Source organism: Prinia subflava, chromosome 10 (assembly GCF_021018805.1).
Source record: "Prinia subflava isolate CZ2003 ecotype Zambia chromosome 10, Cam_Psub_1.2, whole genome shotgun sequence".
NCBI classification, from domain to species: Eukaryota; Metazoa; Chordata; class Aves; order Passeriformes; family Cisticolidae; genus Prinia; species Prinia subflava.
The window spans coordinates 20882108-20898336 of record NC_086256.1 but is presented as its reverse complement, the minus strand read 5'-3'; the positions used below and the strand labels follow the sequence as shown (position 1 = coordinate 20898336).

General features: G+C 39.3%; 1 protein-coding gene across 2 annotated transcripts; it reads left to right on the top strand.

Moving 5' to 3' along the window:
- Nucleotides 1-24: 24 nt before the first annotated feature.
- Nucleotides 25-16024, top strand: FNDC7 (fibronectin type III domain containing 7). 2 transcript variants are annotated; one of them, XM_063407655.1, is made up of 13 exons: nt 25-914; nt 1352-1370; nt 3014-3268; nt 3914-4174; nt 4649-4906; nt 6156-6410; nt 7090-7347; nt 7790-8044; nt 8964-9218; nt 9775-10047; nt 10620-10649; nt 11160-11222; nt 11683-16024. In XM_063407655.1, exons 1-12 carry the CDS (start codon nt 852-854, stop codon nt 11195-11197), a joined length of 2220 nt encoding a protein of 739 aa, XP_063263725.1. In that variant the 5' UTR covers nt 25-851; the 3' UTR covers nt 11198-11222; nt 11683-16024. The 2 variants fall into 2 exon arrangements, with proteins under 2 accessions (XP_063263725.1, XP_063263724.1); XM_063407654.1 differs by having other exon boundaries at nt 11160-16024.
- Nucleotides 16025-16229: the final 205 nt, after the last annotated feature.

Here is a 16229-nt window from a genome sequence, read left to right as displayed (position 1 = left end):
TTCCCACTGGGGAAGTGGTGACGAGGGCTCGCCCCCTGAGGAAGGAGCCTCCTGCCGCCTCAGGTGAGCCCGGGACGGCGGGAGACGCTCCCGGCCCCCGAGGCCGCCCCTGGCGCGGTGTGGGGAGCAGGGGCAGCTGGAGACCGCCCGGCCGGGGTGGCTCCCGAAACCTGCCCTAGTCCTGGTCCCCTAGGGGAAAATGGGGGTTCCCTCACGGAAACGGCTCCCAGGTTCCCGCTGACATGCGTGTAAATCACCAAGGAAAACACTCTCGGGTCCTGGGTCCTGGAACGATAGCGGCTGTTGACGCCTGTAATCGTGTCAGAAGTTACAGTTTGAAGACATAAAGTCGTGTTCTCAAAGGGGAACCAGCAGCTGGGACAAAATACGAAGGAATACGAGGAAAATTTCTCTTTGCCCGACGCCAGGAATGAGGAATAGATAGTTCCCAGTCTGTATGGCGGTGTGCTGTTCAAAGGGGAGTACGATGAGGGCATCATTCCCGACAGCAAGGAAGATCCTTGTGAGCGGGCAAAAATGCAACAGACAATGAGCCGAAGACAAAATTTCATTTAGCTTAATTATTTTATGAGTCTTGTATAAACCATACAGACTCTGCACCCTGTAGCAGAAGGGAAGAGCCACCAGGCGTGCGGCCAGAAGCCGAGTGGCCCCGTGTCACCCGGGGCTGGTGGCCGCTGTCCAGCTGCGGTCCCGCAGGGAGGAGCGGCCAGCCCAGCGCGCCCTGCTGTCCCCGGGGAGCGCGGCTGCAGTGACAGCCCCGCTGCGGAACAGCGCCGGGCACCGGCCTCAGCTCGCCCCCTGTGAAGCTGGAACCGAGTTCTGACAAGATGAGCAGGGCAGAAAGTGAATCATTAGCGTTCACTGGAGTGCTTCTCAGCTGCCTAGGAATGGTGAGTGCGGCTTACTTGCTGTAAAGCTACTTTTAGCGATGATGCTGTATTCTTCGGAAAAGTTAACTAAAAGTTAGGGTGGAGCACTGTCAGACATCCGCTTCCACATTGGTATTTCGTTAGTTTCACAGGGTTGCACTGTTTACATATGATTGGAAAATACTTTCAAAGTGTGCAAACAACTGCAAGCAGGATTAATAGGCAGGTTCAGAGGAGAAAATGCAGAAGCAGTAGTCTGCATACCTGTACCAAATCTCATTGGTTGTGTATTCTTTTTTCCATGCTTAAAGAATCTGAGCAAATACATTATATCAGTAAAATGCATTAATAAACATAGTATTTTTGCTACTTGTTGTTGCTACTAACATTCTTAGATTTTTAATTTTCAAACTAAATGTCACCTTGTATTTCTAATTTTGTTACATCTTCCTTTTCAGATATTTTCAGCAAACACAGGTAAATATTAAAAACGGTGTTTCGGTTTTGCCTGCCTATTTTTGAATGGGTCTGAATAGAACACCCACTCGTGGTTTTTAATAAAATATTCTATAAGGTCTAGCAGCTTTATAAACAAAAATTGTTTTCATGTTTGATTCAGGCTTTAAAATTACATTGATGTCTTTATAAATTTTTAATCTCAGTTTTAGGAGTCACAGTTCTGTTGGACACACACGCAAATATTCAGACTTTTGCCTTGAGACAAGTGTGAACCAGGGAGAACACTCAGACGAACAAATTCTGCTGTTCATTACATAGCTGTGGTACAAATGGGATTCACACTGTCCCATATTTGCAACTAATTATTTGTTGTATGTTTTAAAAATTAAATTTAAAAATTTAATTAAAAAGAAAACTCCATCATGCTCCTTAAAAAGAAAAAAATCCACACCAGAAGAAGCACAATCTCCTGTGCACAAATATTTCCAATGTTTTGGAATTTAATACACAGCTACTTAGCTAAGTATTGACATCTACTCTTAGTCACAAGCACTTCCTTATCAGTTACAGTCAGACACTCTCTTTTGCCCCATTTGTAAAAATGGTCCCAGATATTGTCTGACCATGCCTATGGAACATTGACAGATAGGTCTTTCACAATCGTGGAGCAAAATACTGCACTATATATTTTTTTAGTTCATTTTAAAATATTGTCTTTGGTAACAATTCATAAAAATTTCCATGCAGGAAATCCTTAACCAGGTCTAGGTCTTAGCTAACAGTCAAGTAGAGAATATGTAGCACATGGATGTTGGCACTTAGCTGAGCAGCTGTGTATAATACCTGCTCAGGTATCCCAAATCCTGCATGAGCTGCCTTGCAATGAGCGAGTTTGCCTCAAGGTACCTACTTCATCCAAAATACTTCTACTTTCCTTTTCTTCATTTTGTGGGGGATGTACCTTCACTTTATCTTTTCTCTCTTCTAGTGAGTGCACCTTGCAATATGTGCAATGCTTTATAAATGCTGATTTTAGTATGAATGTCCTGATTTCTGAACATAAATTACTTGTGGCTATGAAATAGCTAATTTTGTGTCTGCAGTACATAAGAGCTTTTTTAGAATGGCAGAACATAACACCAAAGCATTGTTACAATATTTGATTGTCATGTTATTGAATACCTGAATATATCTGCTCTGAGCAAGGGGTTAGGTGAGTTCCCGTGATCCCTTCCAGACTAGATTATTGTATGTATGTTTGAAATAGAAATGGCTATGGTTCAGCATCCTATTTCAGACTGCTTTGTAAAATATGCACTTCTTCTTGGTATATATTGCTTTGTCTATTGCTTTAGTTAGTAAATAGTTAATTTGTTTTAAAGGAGAACCTCTCAGTGCAACCTAGGTTAAATAATGGTCTTACAATAGTGATTTCAGAGTACTAGAGTATTTTTATGGAAAGATGAAGTTTTGTCTAGAATATAGCAAGACTGTATTTTGTTAATGTTCACTGAAAATCCATTTAACTTGAATTTTAATCATTCATAGAAAGTGTAGACTATTTGTCCTACATTTTGTCATTGTGAAATGTTCAGAGCACACAGCATTCCACAGGACTGTGTTTTCCAGCTTCAGTATCTCTATCATTATTTCCATTTTAGCTCCAGATATACCTGTTATTGACCAAGCTTATTCAAAACTTAGCAACAGTATCACAGTGGAATGGAGAGCAGTACCTGGGGCTACTCATTACATGCTGACTGCACAAGATGGAGATTCCTTTGTTGAAACTATAGTAAAAAATTCTCCAGGCACAGTGACGGGACTGAAGCCCGCCACCTTGTACAGAATCACTGTCAGATCTATAAACTCAGGAGGAAAAAGCCAGCCTTCACCTTTCAGAAAAGTAAAAACAGGTGGACTTTCAAAATCTTATTTTGAATTCTGTAATGTTATTATCACATAAAGCATTCATGCATGTGCCAGTTCTGAATTATTATAATCTTTATTTTGAATTGTACTGATCACATTCTTGTTTCAGTTTTCAAGTACTAGAATTCAGCCATCTGACTTAATGACCAGGACAAAAGTCTAAATTAATGTTTTACTTTATGATGGGACAGTAAATTAAAAGTTCAGTTGTGAGTTTCACTAGAATTTGTATGAATTTATGTATTTTACTTTAACAAAAGGCATAACTTGAAAGAATAGAAGAAATGAAGAAACAACCAAAGGTATAAAATAGTAAGACAATGTGAAACTTAGAGGACTGGAAATGCAGTATCTTCTTGGTGATTTTCATTCTTCAATGCATGCAGCCCTTCACACTTTCTGTACAGGTTTTGTTCATTTCACAAAACATCCAATACAATAATTGATGCACCAAATCACTTTCCAAATTTATTCTGTTGATCTTGCATTGATTATTTTTTCTGATTTTATTGTCAGTGAATTTGTCTCTCAGGATTAGTGATTGTTTTTTCTGTATATTCATTTCAAATCTGGCCTTTTCACACTGTACTACTGAAAAACCAAAAGCCTGATTTTGTTCCTTCTCACAGTGCTGGCTGCTCCGCTCCTGTCTGTTCGTTCTCTGAGCTGTGACTCCATCGCAGTGAGCTGGACAGCTGTGCCTATGGCAGCTGGATTCTCTGTGTCACTCATGAGATCAGATGGTGTGGGCAGAATGCTGAAGCAGAACACCACCAATACCTCCTTGATATTTACCAATCTAGACCCAGGAGCTCTCTATACCATCAAGGCTTATGCCTGGAATGCCAATGGGATGCCTGGAGATGATTTCACATATAACCAAAGAACAAGTAAGAAATTTTCTTCTCTGAAACCAAGTCAGCATTCCAAAAACAACAAGCAACAATATACCAGAAAGTATTTATGTGTACGTGTGATTGTATTATGTTTTTCAAAGATACACTGAGTAGATTTTCAGATCATATTTTTGCCCCATCTCAAAATTTATGAAAGCTCAGATGACATGACTATGTTCAGTGAACATTACTGAGGCAAAGATACCATTTACTGTCACTGAAATTGTACTTAGGACAGGTCTGGATAAGGGTTACACAAGCTCAGACTGATTTTGAGGATTTTTCTAATTGACCACCATGAGCAGTGGTCATCTAGAATTATTTATTTTTAAAAATGTCATTTTAACATGAATGAGGGTAAGGTTTGCACCCCAGAAAAATGCATTTAGTTTGCAAGTTGTGAAAGAGATTATGTCTGTACACCATAATGTAAGTTATATTTATGTGTTCCAAATTGATTTGCTACAGGTCCTAATGCACCAGTGGATGTTAAAGTAGCTTTCAACAGTGGCGCTTTAAGAGCTGTTGTCTCCTGGATGCCAACAGAAGGAGCTCTAACTTACAGTGTCACAGTGTCCAGTGGACTCCTGGAACTGAGGTGTAACACAAGTTCTGCCTCCTGCATGGTGCCATCCCTCCAGTGCAGCTCGGAATATCACGTGTCTGTCACAGCATACAATGATGCTGGATCCAGTGAACCTACTGATGCAGTAAGCTTAAAAACTAGTATGTGTCACTGATTCTTATGTAGCTTATGGCATTTTAACATCTACTTCTTTCATTTCAAATGTAAATGCATCCATTGCAATTCACAGGTGATTCTCAGATAGTTCTGCTTTTGACCTTTGTTCATGAATTGTGCCATATACTTCTCTATTATAGGGGTAAGAGCCTAAACACTCTTCATATTTCTGTGACAAAAACTTGCATTGGTGGAACAAATTTGTGAGGAAATGGCATTAAAGACTGCCTCTGAGCATAGAACTGTTCTGGGCCATGTGAAGTTGTTAGTTAGAAAGGGGGTCAGTAAAAGCAAATTCAGCCAAAGTAACACCACTAGACTAAATGAAGAAGCCATCAACCATATTCAGGACAAGAGCTTGCTCAGTTCAGCTACAGCACCACTGCCAGGTCAGAGATTGTTGTTTCCTGACCTGTTAGATGAACTGCCCATATAATCAAAATCTAAGCAATTTCTGCTACTTGAAATACACAATATTATTCACTTAGTTATTTGATGTAACCTGCCTCATTTTGACTTTTGATAGACGAATCATGTGAGCAACTCTGTGGAGCATCTAACAGGATGAGAGAGCCTTATGCAAGGGACAACTATTAAGCTGTGGGCTGTAATCTCAGCCAACACTGCTCCAGCTAGAGCATGTATATTCAAACAGCAGCAAGCTGCACTTTACTGAACTAGCAAGAAGGTAAATGTTATTTCAACAAAAGCCATGGAGTTTGCAGTTTAATGTGGCATTTTGGAATGCCAACAGAAAGGAAACCTAAAGGCTAGTTCTACTCAGACACAGACAGTAAATTTGATACAAAAATATAAAGGCTCTTCCCATGTAGAGGCTTTTGGATGCCAAATTCTATTCATGCTAGTATTCCAATTATCATCCAAACCTACTATTTGTGAGCACACACTATGCCAGTTCCTTTTGAAATATTGTCTGGTGTCACTGTTTTTGTTCAGAGGGCTCTTTAAGCGGATGTTTCTGTAAAACATGATGGTAGCATCTATTTTGTTCTGTAAAAATCATACCCAGTTGTCATCTAAATACAAGCAGCAACCTCTGTAAAGGCAGCTAAGTTGCTGTTCTCTTGATCAAGACAGAGCAACTGTTCAAGCTGAGTAGAATAATTCTATATATTCCTGATTTTCCTTTGTTCCCCAAGAGTATAACTTAAAGAAAGAAAAAAAATAATCTCACTGAGAATTTTTTTTCTTTTTTTCTTTAATTTTTTTCAGTTCCTTGTGCACCAGTAAACATCTCAGTTGAGGAGGATGAACCTGGTCACTTGCTGGTATCATGGTCCAGTGTCACTTTGGGTCATTATTACGTGGTTTTTGTGAAGAGTGATGATGGCTTGGAAGTGCACTGCAACACATCATATACTCAATGCCATTTCCAGTCAGACTGTGGTTTCACTTATTTCATCAGTGTCTTTGCATATAACAAGGCAGGGCAGAGTCCTTTAGGTGATGTATTCAATTACACTACTGGTAAGTAGCCATGTATTCCTGGAAGTTCATTTGGCTCCTTTAACTGTATTTATGGTAGAGCTGTTTGGACATTTTTATGGGAAGATAATGATTTAAACTTCTATTTTTATTCAGGTCTTGGGTATAACACACAAAGGTTGGCAGAGAAAAAGAAACAGTTCACATTGCAATTAAACTTAATTTGCATAGTCTAATGCAACCACATGCATACAAACTTGAAAACAGTTTAACAATTCACGATCATCAGGCAAGGACATATGAATAACACACAAACCTGACATAACATTTGAACTCTAGCCCTATATGGATAATTTTTTTAGCTTTACCTCAGGAAGAATGTACCAAAGTCTTCAGCTTCCTCATAGGGAGTTTTCATACTTAGAAAATGAAAAAAGTAGTAAGTTCAATGGGAAATCAAGAAGAACATTGTTATTTAACCTATATACCTTTAAAATTTTAAACCAAGGATATACATAAATCCTGTGTCTGACCTAAACACTCGTATATCCTCTCTTGATTTGGAAGGAGTGGTACTGAATTAATTTACGAAGTAAATCTGTGATTCATTTGACTGTTTGCACAGTGTTGCCTTTGGAGAAGACATGAAGACATAGATAAATGAAACAAGGCTCTTATTCGCACCAGTTTCCCACTCCCATTCGCGTTTCCCTGTTCGCAGCTCCTTGTTGCCCCGGTGACTTCAGGGCCGTGTTCGTGTCAGGGGACACTGTGCGGGTGAGCTGGGCTCCCGTGCGAGGCGCCGACCTGTACGAGACCCGGGCGGCGGGCGGCAGCGGGGTGCTGCTGTGCCGGGACACGGCCACGGCCTGCACCCTGTCGGCCCTGCGCTGCAGCACCGCCTACAACATCACCGTGTACTCCTTCAGCGAGGCCCGCGGCAGCAGCGCCTCCTGTGCGCCTCGCTACGTGGCAACAGGTACTGTGAGCACTCGTGTTCCTTCAGCTGAAGGAAGCATTGTTATACACCACGGTGACTCGTGGATGAGAAACATCACTGGAGCGCTATGTTACTGTTCAACTGTTGTACGAATAAAATTTTTTTTAAAACCCAAAAAACCAGCAACTTCAAAACTGAAAGTCCTTAAGAATACACTATAAGAAGAGAACTTACATCAAATTTGTATTGAAAGCTTCTGATAGCTACAATATTTTGAAAATCAGAATTACAATTTATACACAAAATCGTTATATTGTCTGTTCTGTCACCATTGCTGAATTCTCACCAAGAGTAAAGCGTATAAGGATCATATACTTTTCCAAAGTAATTTGTCAGTTCTAACTGGAATTTAATATTCATATGTAACTTACATAGTATGCATAAACAATCTGTTTAAATATATTAATATGAAATATTTCAGCTCCCTGCAGTCCTGAAATTACAAATATCTCAAAGGAGGGTCTATCTGTAATAAGTGTGCAGTGGCAACCTAACAATGAAGAAGCTACCTACGTTGTCACTGCCAGAGGAGAGGCTGGACTTTGGCACTGCACCAGCACCAGGAATTCCTGTACCCTAAAAGATCTTCCCTGCGGGTCTGCTTTCTCTGTGAGTGCTGTAGCAAGATCACCAGCAGGACAGAGCTTCCCAAGCTACAGTATCCCTTTAGAGACAGGTATGGGAATTGTAGTTACATACTATATACAACATACTTAGCAGCATAATATTAAAATCATTAAATAGATCTATGACTCTATGGTGGGGTTTTTTTGTATTTTTGTTTTTTTTTTTTTATTTACAATATGTGCACATTGTACTATGTATTGCTGGGTGTCCTTTTCTGTAACCCTGTCTGTGTGTGTGACAAGGAAGGGTCATCTGGCAGTTGCCTCAGAGAGTCCTTAATGCAACCAATTATCTTCTGGCACAGCTAACTAAAATGTAACAACATAAGTCACTAATGTAATGCATAACTTCCTTGTCAGCATTTTGATATTTAGTATTACCAGGAGAGGCAATGAGGTCATGTCCATGTCAACAAATAAGCAGTGTAAAGAACAGATTAAAGCACATCTACCCACTATTCCTGCTATTAATTTGCTAACAGGTTTCGTCCTCTGCCACCTCTGCAGACAATCCCCAGGCCCAGTACAGAGATTAATATACAGCAGGATCTATTTTTAACAGGCAGTTTGGCTGCAGTCATTTTACATTGTAGAGGAAGAGGCTTTAACCAGAGACAGAGCTGGACTGAGATATGGCTTGAGAGGTAGAGACAGACCCTGCTTAATTGAACTATAGATGTACTCTGATATTCTGATGAAAAATCTTCATAATTTTCAGAATCTTGGTGAACAGCCATTTTATAGTAATTCCAGGGTTGTAAGCCATAGTTAAGAGACAAATTGCTCTTAAACTAACATTCTATTAGAAGCTTGCAGCAGAGTCAGCTATTTTTCAGCGTGCCTGAAAAGTATGCACTTCTTCATTCCTTTACTCTTGATTATGTACTATTCTACCTGTAACCCTCCAAATCCCTTCCATTTTCCAGGTACAAACCAGAACTCACTTCTCTGGTTTTTGTTCTCTTTCAGCTCCTTGTTGCCCTGATGACCTGACACTAACTCAAGTGACACAGTCAGTAACCAGTATCAGCTGGTCTGTTGGGAGGGGTGCACAGACATATGTAACAACACTGGAGTCTCCAAAAGGACAGGCCAAGTGTCACACCCTCCACACCTACTGTCTCCTGGGATGTATCACGTGTGGCACCAACTACACAGTGTCTCTGAGAGCCATTAGTGAGACAGGTTTGACATCCAGCTGCACCTATCAGGGATATTCTTCCAGTACGTAAAGGGTAAATGCAATTGGGAAGAAAAACACTCATATACAGTGGACTTTGTGTGGTGTTCCTCTCACAAAAATAGCACAGCTGAAATTCAACACACAGCTAATACACCTGCAGTTCCCTCTTTAAATAAATGCATTTCAGATTATTTTCATACAATCAAGATTTGTTCTTATGACAGCCATCAGTATGACATATAAAGAAGTTCTAATAATGTTGCTCCAGAAACAGTTTTTTAATTTAAATCATGCTATGGAATAATTAAATTTTAGAGACCTCAAAAGCATTCTGGGCATTCCAAGGTAGGTCTTATGCCAGGTAAGAGCAACAATATTCCAACATGTACAACATGACTGACTTCCAGCTCCACAGAACGATTCTAATAAAACTCTTCTCTGCTAGTTCAGTTCAGGAATTATTTAGGCTTTGTGAAATAAGAATTTTCTCCTTGAAATGCTGGCAGTCATAGTAATCTGATGTAAACTGCACTCTAGAAATGTATAATAGATTGTGAGTTCACAAAATTTGCTCATTAATGTTTCTTACTTTCTTAGGTGCATGCTGTCCTTCTGGGGTGAAGCTCTATAGACTCAGCAACAATGGCATCAGGGTGTTCTGGAGAGCTCCTGATGAAACAATAAACTACAAAGCTGATTTACATGGCTCAAAGGGCAATTTCAGCTGTGCCCCCAGCTCAGGTCTGAGTCACTGTGATATCACCAAGATACCCTGTGGAGATGTCTACACTGTGGTGGTAGCTCCACTGACCGACAAGGGGCCAAAGCTCACTTTATTTTCTTCATTTTGTCCTAAGAAAATATATTCAGGTAGAGTTTAAATTTCATTGAATATTTTTTTTTCCCATGCATGATAAATGGCTAAAATGTAATCCAAAGTTATGCAGGTAAAAGTGGCATGGAATAGAACTTTTCTGTTCCAGTGTTGACTGCAGAGTAAACTTTATGAGAGGAGTCTTGCAGTATCTGTGATGGGAACTTCACAGCAGCATTTTGGGTGTGGGCACACTTGTCTACACGGGTGCCTCTTAACTGATCACCCATATCCTGGTGAATACAGCAAAGTTAATGTTTAGTTGGGAGGTTAGGAATAGTTAGAATATAGAAGCAAATAAATAAGCATTTTTTTGCTTTATGTATTTTTTAAATAAGCAAATCAATAACTGCAATGAATCACTCCTGAACACATTTTTTAAGTAAAATTTGTTTAAAGGGGGGGAAGTTACTTTGCCTTTCCCAAGGCATGGATTGAATCCATTATAAAACTACTGCTATCTGTTGGGATTGTGTAATAGTATAGATGGACTACATACTGCAGACTAATATTTCCCAGCTTACAATCTGACACCTAACATTTGTACCACTGTTTCATGTCATTTCAGTCACCTGTTCTGGAAGCTCTGTTGGAATGGGTAAGAGCAGTACATTCATTAAAAATTCATGAAGTTCATAGAATATTTTTGCATCATCTTCAAATAAGATGCATATAGCATATAGATTTGATAGTCAAGGCTTCTGGTAGTGTTATACAGGTTTATCTCATCCCCTCCCCCATCTTATAATGTATAATAAAAAAAAAACAAACAACAAAACCTTACCTATATTGTGGCCTGCATGGTCACAACACTTGCTACTCTTTGATGGCACATAATAAAAGGCTGGTTTATCTTTTATAGCCTTCCCACATCCCATTACAAATGAAGCTAGGTGGCACTTCTGCTGTTTTCAAAAAGGTAAAAAAAGAAGTGTGGCTTATCTCAATCTATTCTACCTTATTTCTCCTGGATTTCAGCAGGACTGTACTTTATTTGCCTATGTAAACTGCTAGAACCAACTTCAAAAGAAGCCACTGAAACAAAAATTGCTCAAGACAGTTGCTTTTCCATAACTGGAATTGTCTTAATTTCCAAATTCTTTTATAGTTATTTATAGAGGAAAGAGCAACGCAAAACACATCTAGATGAAATTCTGGTTCAGATAAGGAGGTAAGTTATAAGAATCATAATTCATATTAGAATGTATGAATCCAACTTTTCCTGCTGATTAAACCTTTGAGATGGGAGGGAAAACGCTTCACAGTCCTGTGTATCATAAGTGGTTTGTTAAAATCCATCATATTTACCTCTGAAATCTTTTATTTCTACTATTTCTGATTTGTGCTCTCCTCCATTTGTAACGACCTTCCTTCAGTTCATTAAGCCTTCACTTCACTATGCTATAGTCCTCCAGAAAAGCCCTTAAAATCCAAACAGATAATGTTCTTCAGCACTCACTTGTGTTTTCCCGGTGTTCTGACTATTTCTGCTCCTGTCTCAGAGGGATGGCAAGAAATCACTGCTGACATTTCCTCCCTAAGGCTGATCTCCTTTTTGCTGCTCTTCACCTACTGCTGTCCTGGATGTTAACACTGTTCATAACACCATTCTCCCTAAATGTTATTTTCAGTCTTTTTCCCCCTGAAGCTGGAAAGGCACATCTGTGCTTAACTGCAACATTCCCAGCTGCCTGAGGAATGGGAGCAGGAAAGCTGAACACCTAAACATCTCTGAGACTAATCCAGGCAGGACCTTCTCCAGTGGTTACTTTTTCGGCTGACTTTGAAAGCAGTTTAAGGTCAACGGTTCTGCAAACACCTGTGTAATCTAACACAGTCTTCAGAAGCTCATGTGTACAAAGGTATCCAACGACAGCTGGGTTTTTAGCACTATTTTCAGCTTATAAAAAACAGCCACTGTCCCTTCTGGAAATTGCCTTTCTTCAGACAACACGTGAGGTGTTGGGTATCTCAGCCAATGCTTCCGATCACTTGTGCAAAATCTCACGGGAATCTCACGCTTCACTAAGTTGCTTGTAGATGGCCCAAGAATTATATGCTGCTTCTTAAAACATGATCAGCATTTAGTCACGAGTGAACAAGTCTTTCTTTAGGAAACATTATTTAAAACTGCTCTGCAATAGTTAATAGAAAGTTGGTTTTATTTCTCACTTAATAAAAAAAAATGAACAGCCTTACTCCTAGAGGGTTCTATTTCAGTATTTCTTTGCAGACATCATTGCCAAACACTGTCACCACAGCAGAAGTATTTAACTGGGTTTTCAGAGATCTAAAGCAACTGGTTTCTTTTGGACCAAATTCAAGCCCCAAACTACTTTTCACCAAAGCAATTCTGACAATTCCATGCTCTAATAGTAACTCTAATGTACTTTAAGCTGTTTTAAACTGTTGGTGTACATTTTCTTAATTTTCCCTGGCACACAGACCTTGACCTCAATTACACACTATGAACAACAATGTTGTAGTACTATTTTCATCAGCTTCCTCTCCCTTTTGTCACTGAAAAGAAGTGTAATTGTATCAGAATGTGTTATTTGTATGTCTGTTAGGGAAAAAAAAAAGGTGAAAAGCTGAGAGGAGTCATGATTTCAAGAACAAAACACTTTGATTCAGCTCTAAAAAGTGGGTAGCAGATGTGTACAATTAACAAAACAGGGAGGAAAAGCAACACAGTGAAACTGAGCCAGATACACACCTCCTACTATGGCAGTGTGTAACCTCAAGGTGTTATTCAGGCATTAGACATTGTCTAATAAAAACTGTCTAACAGCTAACACTGCTGATACATGAAATGACACTGGCATTCATTGAGCTGATTAAAACATTTGGTCAGGATTGGTTGCAGATTCTCTCCAGACTGAGGTAAACACACTTTAATGGGTCATGCTGATTTCAGATGACAGGAAAGGACAATCAGATGTCATATTTTTATAGATGCTCTTTCTGTAGTATTTGCTTGTATGAAGATCTGGACTTCATGAAGCAAAAAAAACCCCCAAGCAGTAAAATTCTCAACCAAACAAACAACAAAAATCTTACCAAAAAACCCCAAGCAACCCAACCCCTCCTGAAAGATTTGAGAACCATGAAAATTCCTGCTGAAGGCTTGGAGGTAGGCAGCATATGGATATGCTAAAATGGATGCTTTCAGAGCAGTATCTGTGAAATCATGTGAACTAACAAATTAGGTGATTAAAACCACCTAGGTTATTTCACACCAGATATCTTCATTAATGCTTAATAAAATATTTAAATTCAATGCATAATAGTAAAGATGTATTAGTTGGACTTACACAAATATGAACACTTGCAAAACAAATTTAAATATTATTTAAAATAACATTGTTTTTAATTGCATCTGACACAGAAATAATAGCTCAAAACTTAGATAGGCTTTCAATCCACTGCAGGAACTGGCAAAAATCTACTCCTCACCTGATTTCAGACGTGACTCAAATTTACTGAGATTTAGTGTTCTACCACATCTAACTATTGCTGGTGAAGAGTAAAAAAGATAAAATGACAACCTCATTGCAAAACATCAAGAGTGGCACTTAGATGCTGTTGTACCTTGCTTAATAGCTGCTGGTCATCCGTACCTAATGCTACATGTGCTTCACAGTGGGGCAAAGGGCTCAGACATCTAAAGCCAGCAGAATTCATCAAACTTCAGGTTCCTCTAAAGAGGGGAACTTGTATGCTATAGGAGGCTGTTAATATTACTATTCCAGTACTTAGCACTGGAGCCACAGGAAATTTCCAAGACAGATGAGGCTTCACAAGGGTAACTATCCCAGCTACACTATTATGGACACGTGGCATACTATGGAAACTCTGGGTTCATAGGGCTTTGGTCATGGTCATTTACCTTGAGAACTGAGGAGTGCACAGACTGTGAGACAACAGCTCTGCAACCACAGCTCCTCCAGCTAAAACTGGCAGAAATCCTCTTCTAATACCCCCGAGATGAATGTCCAGTGCAGCTGTACTGCACTGCAACAACGGCACCAGAGTGGGCAGCACTGGCACCTCCACTAGCTCACCCCGCTCATCACAGCTGCTCTCACAGCCCTGCAAGTCCTTCTGCTTTTTAAGGAAGGGCACACATGAAATAAAACAGCATCAGAAAGACAAAAAGGAATTAAGAGACCCAGGATACAAACTGAAGAGCTGTATGACAGTAAATCCCAAGGATAGTTTCAGACAGGTGTCTTGGTTCAAATAACTTTCACAGGTCTTGGTTGGCAGTGAATAATGTGCTGTCCATGACACTGCTAACTCAAGTACATAATATTGATCATATTAAATTCAAAGGTCAAAAAGGACTACTTGTAAAATAGGAAAATTAAACACAGTCCTGAAATTACTGCACTTGTAAAGACATACTGGGATGGGCCAGTCTTTGCACAAGCTGTATCAAAATGTTCACCATCTTTGTTGTAGTGAGACAGTGCTTGTCCATGTTCAGGTCAAAGACTGTCTCTCAAATACCCGTGTTTTTTCCTGCAAATGAACCTTTCTTTCGCTGTATTGCCCAATAGTCTAAGAGGAGGAAGAGCCCTAAAGGAACAACTGGAAATCAGTAATCCATTTTCCCTGACAAAACACTGGTTCTACAGCCTCTTTGCCCAGAACATATTAGTTTCAGAAACTGAAGGTTAAAAACAAGGCCAAAAGAAGCCCTCTAGACACAAACAAGATAAATTAAAGTTGTCCTCAGTGTCTGGACAGAATCCATGCAATCCCTTGCCAGACTGCAGAGACAGTTCTAGTAATCTGCTAGACAGGGTTTTTATTTTCCTCTCCAATCTTAAATGGAAGCTCAGTATTTCAGTTTTATGCTGCAAGGGAATGAATTTGTTGAAGCTCAAGTTTTGTTTCAAGCTCAGATTTAAAATTAGGTGACACAAATATAAGCAGACAACCCTAACATCATCAGTACTTAAAAATGCTGATTACTAAGGATCATGGTGATAAAGGAAAGACTACTAAGCTTCAGAAAAGAGGAAGAGCAGGGAGGAAGAAAGTTTGCTTCCTGGAATACTATGGAATGAGGTCTACTGTTGGAAGTCAAAACACTGTTTTACCTGGATGTTTAAAATGAAATATGCCTAGATGACCTGCATCACACAGAACCAAAAAAAGGCACAAATATTTTTACCCTCAGGTTGCTTCACGATTGATTCCCACTTAATGTTCTTCCTATCTTGGGCTGCGGCATTTGTTTGCTACATCTTCATTGTAAGTTATTTATTACATAAAATCCCTTATTCATTCAAAGTGTCACTTGATCTGAAAATAAAATGTGGAGGAACTGAAGCACTCTTTAACTGGCAATGAACGTGCAGGGAAAAGCTGACACTCAATACAAAGGAATTAATTGAGAGTTTATTCCAGATGGTTCTCCTCACTTAGTATACAAGTCATCAGAATAATCTATGAAATAAACTGGGACTTTAATGATATGATCTTTTTCTATAATGCATTTTGGTTTTTGCTTCTAGGAACCTGTTTAAAAAAAAACCTGCCAGATGAAATATTCAGCACAAACTGTGATCTTTACTATTTGTAGAAAATATGAATTAAAAAAGGACACTATCAGTTAATTCTTATTTTAAATGTTTACACTTATAAAAATGCTTTGGAAGCTTGAAACTGAAATCCTTTGTAGTATTTTTCTTCTCCCTACCTCCCTCTTCCCATCTTAAATGCCTTTATTAGCCCAGGATTATCATAAATGACAGAGTGCAGCTGCTTAAAAACATTAATGGACCACAAATGGATAAACTGTGTTCTCTAGAAAAAAAAAAAGGAAGCTTACATAGATTTTCTTCAAACAAATAAAATGCATAGATGGCTACGGTACTCATCCGTCAACCTTTACAGTGTCCGCTTGAGGTAGCCTTTCTACAGAATTACTAAACAAGCCCCAACATAATCTAAATCCTTGCATCAAAACCACTATCTCTGAAAGTCCACTCCATTTAACACCACTGGTGATCAACATAATACATTTTAAGAGCTTTGGACAAAACAGCAGGTACAGTGGACATAAATGTTAGTTCTAAATCTGCAGCCCTCAATGTACATTGTACGCACATAAACATCTCAGCTATAATACACATTCCAGATCCATCCCTAAAAGCCATACTATTAT

Coding starts and splice junctions, on each gene's coding strand:
- FNDC7 (XM_063407655.1), top strand. CDS start 852: ATGAGCAGGGCAGAAAGTGAATCATTAGCGTTCACTGGAGTGCTTCTC. Junction 6,411..7,089: donor TGTATTCAATTACACTACTG/GTAAGTAGCCAT, acceptor CCCTGTTCGCAG/CTCCTTGTTGCCCCGGTGAC. Junction 8,045..8,963: donor CAGTATCCCTTTAGAGACAG/GTATGGGAATTG, acceptor GTTCTCTTTCAG/CTCCTTGTTGCCCTGATGAC.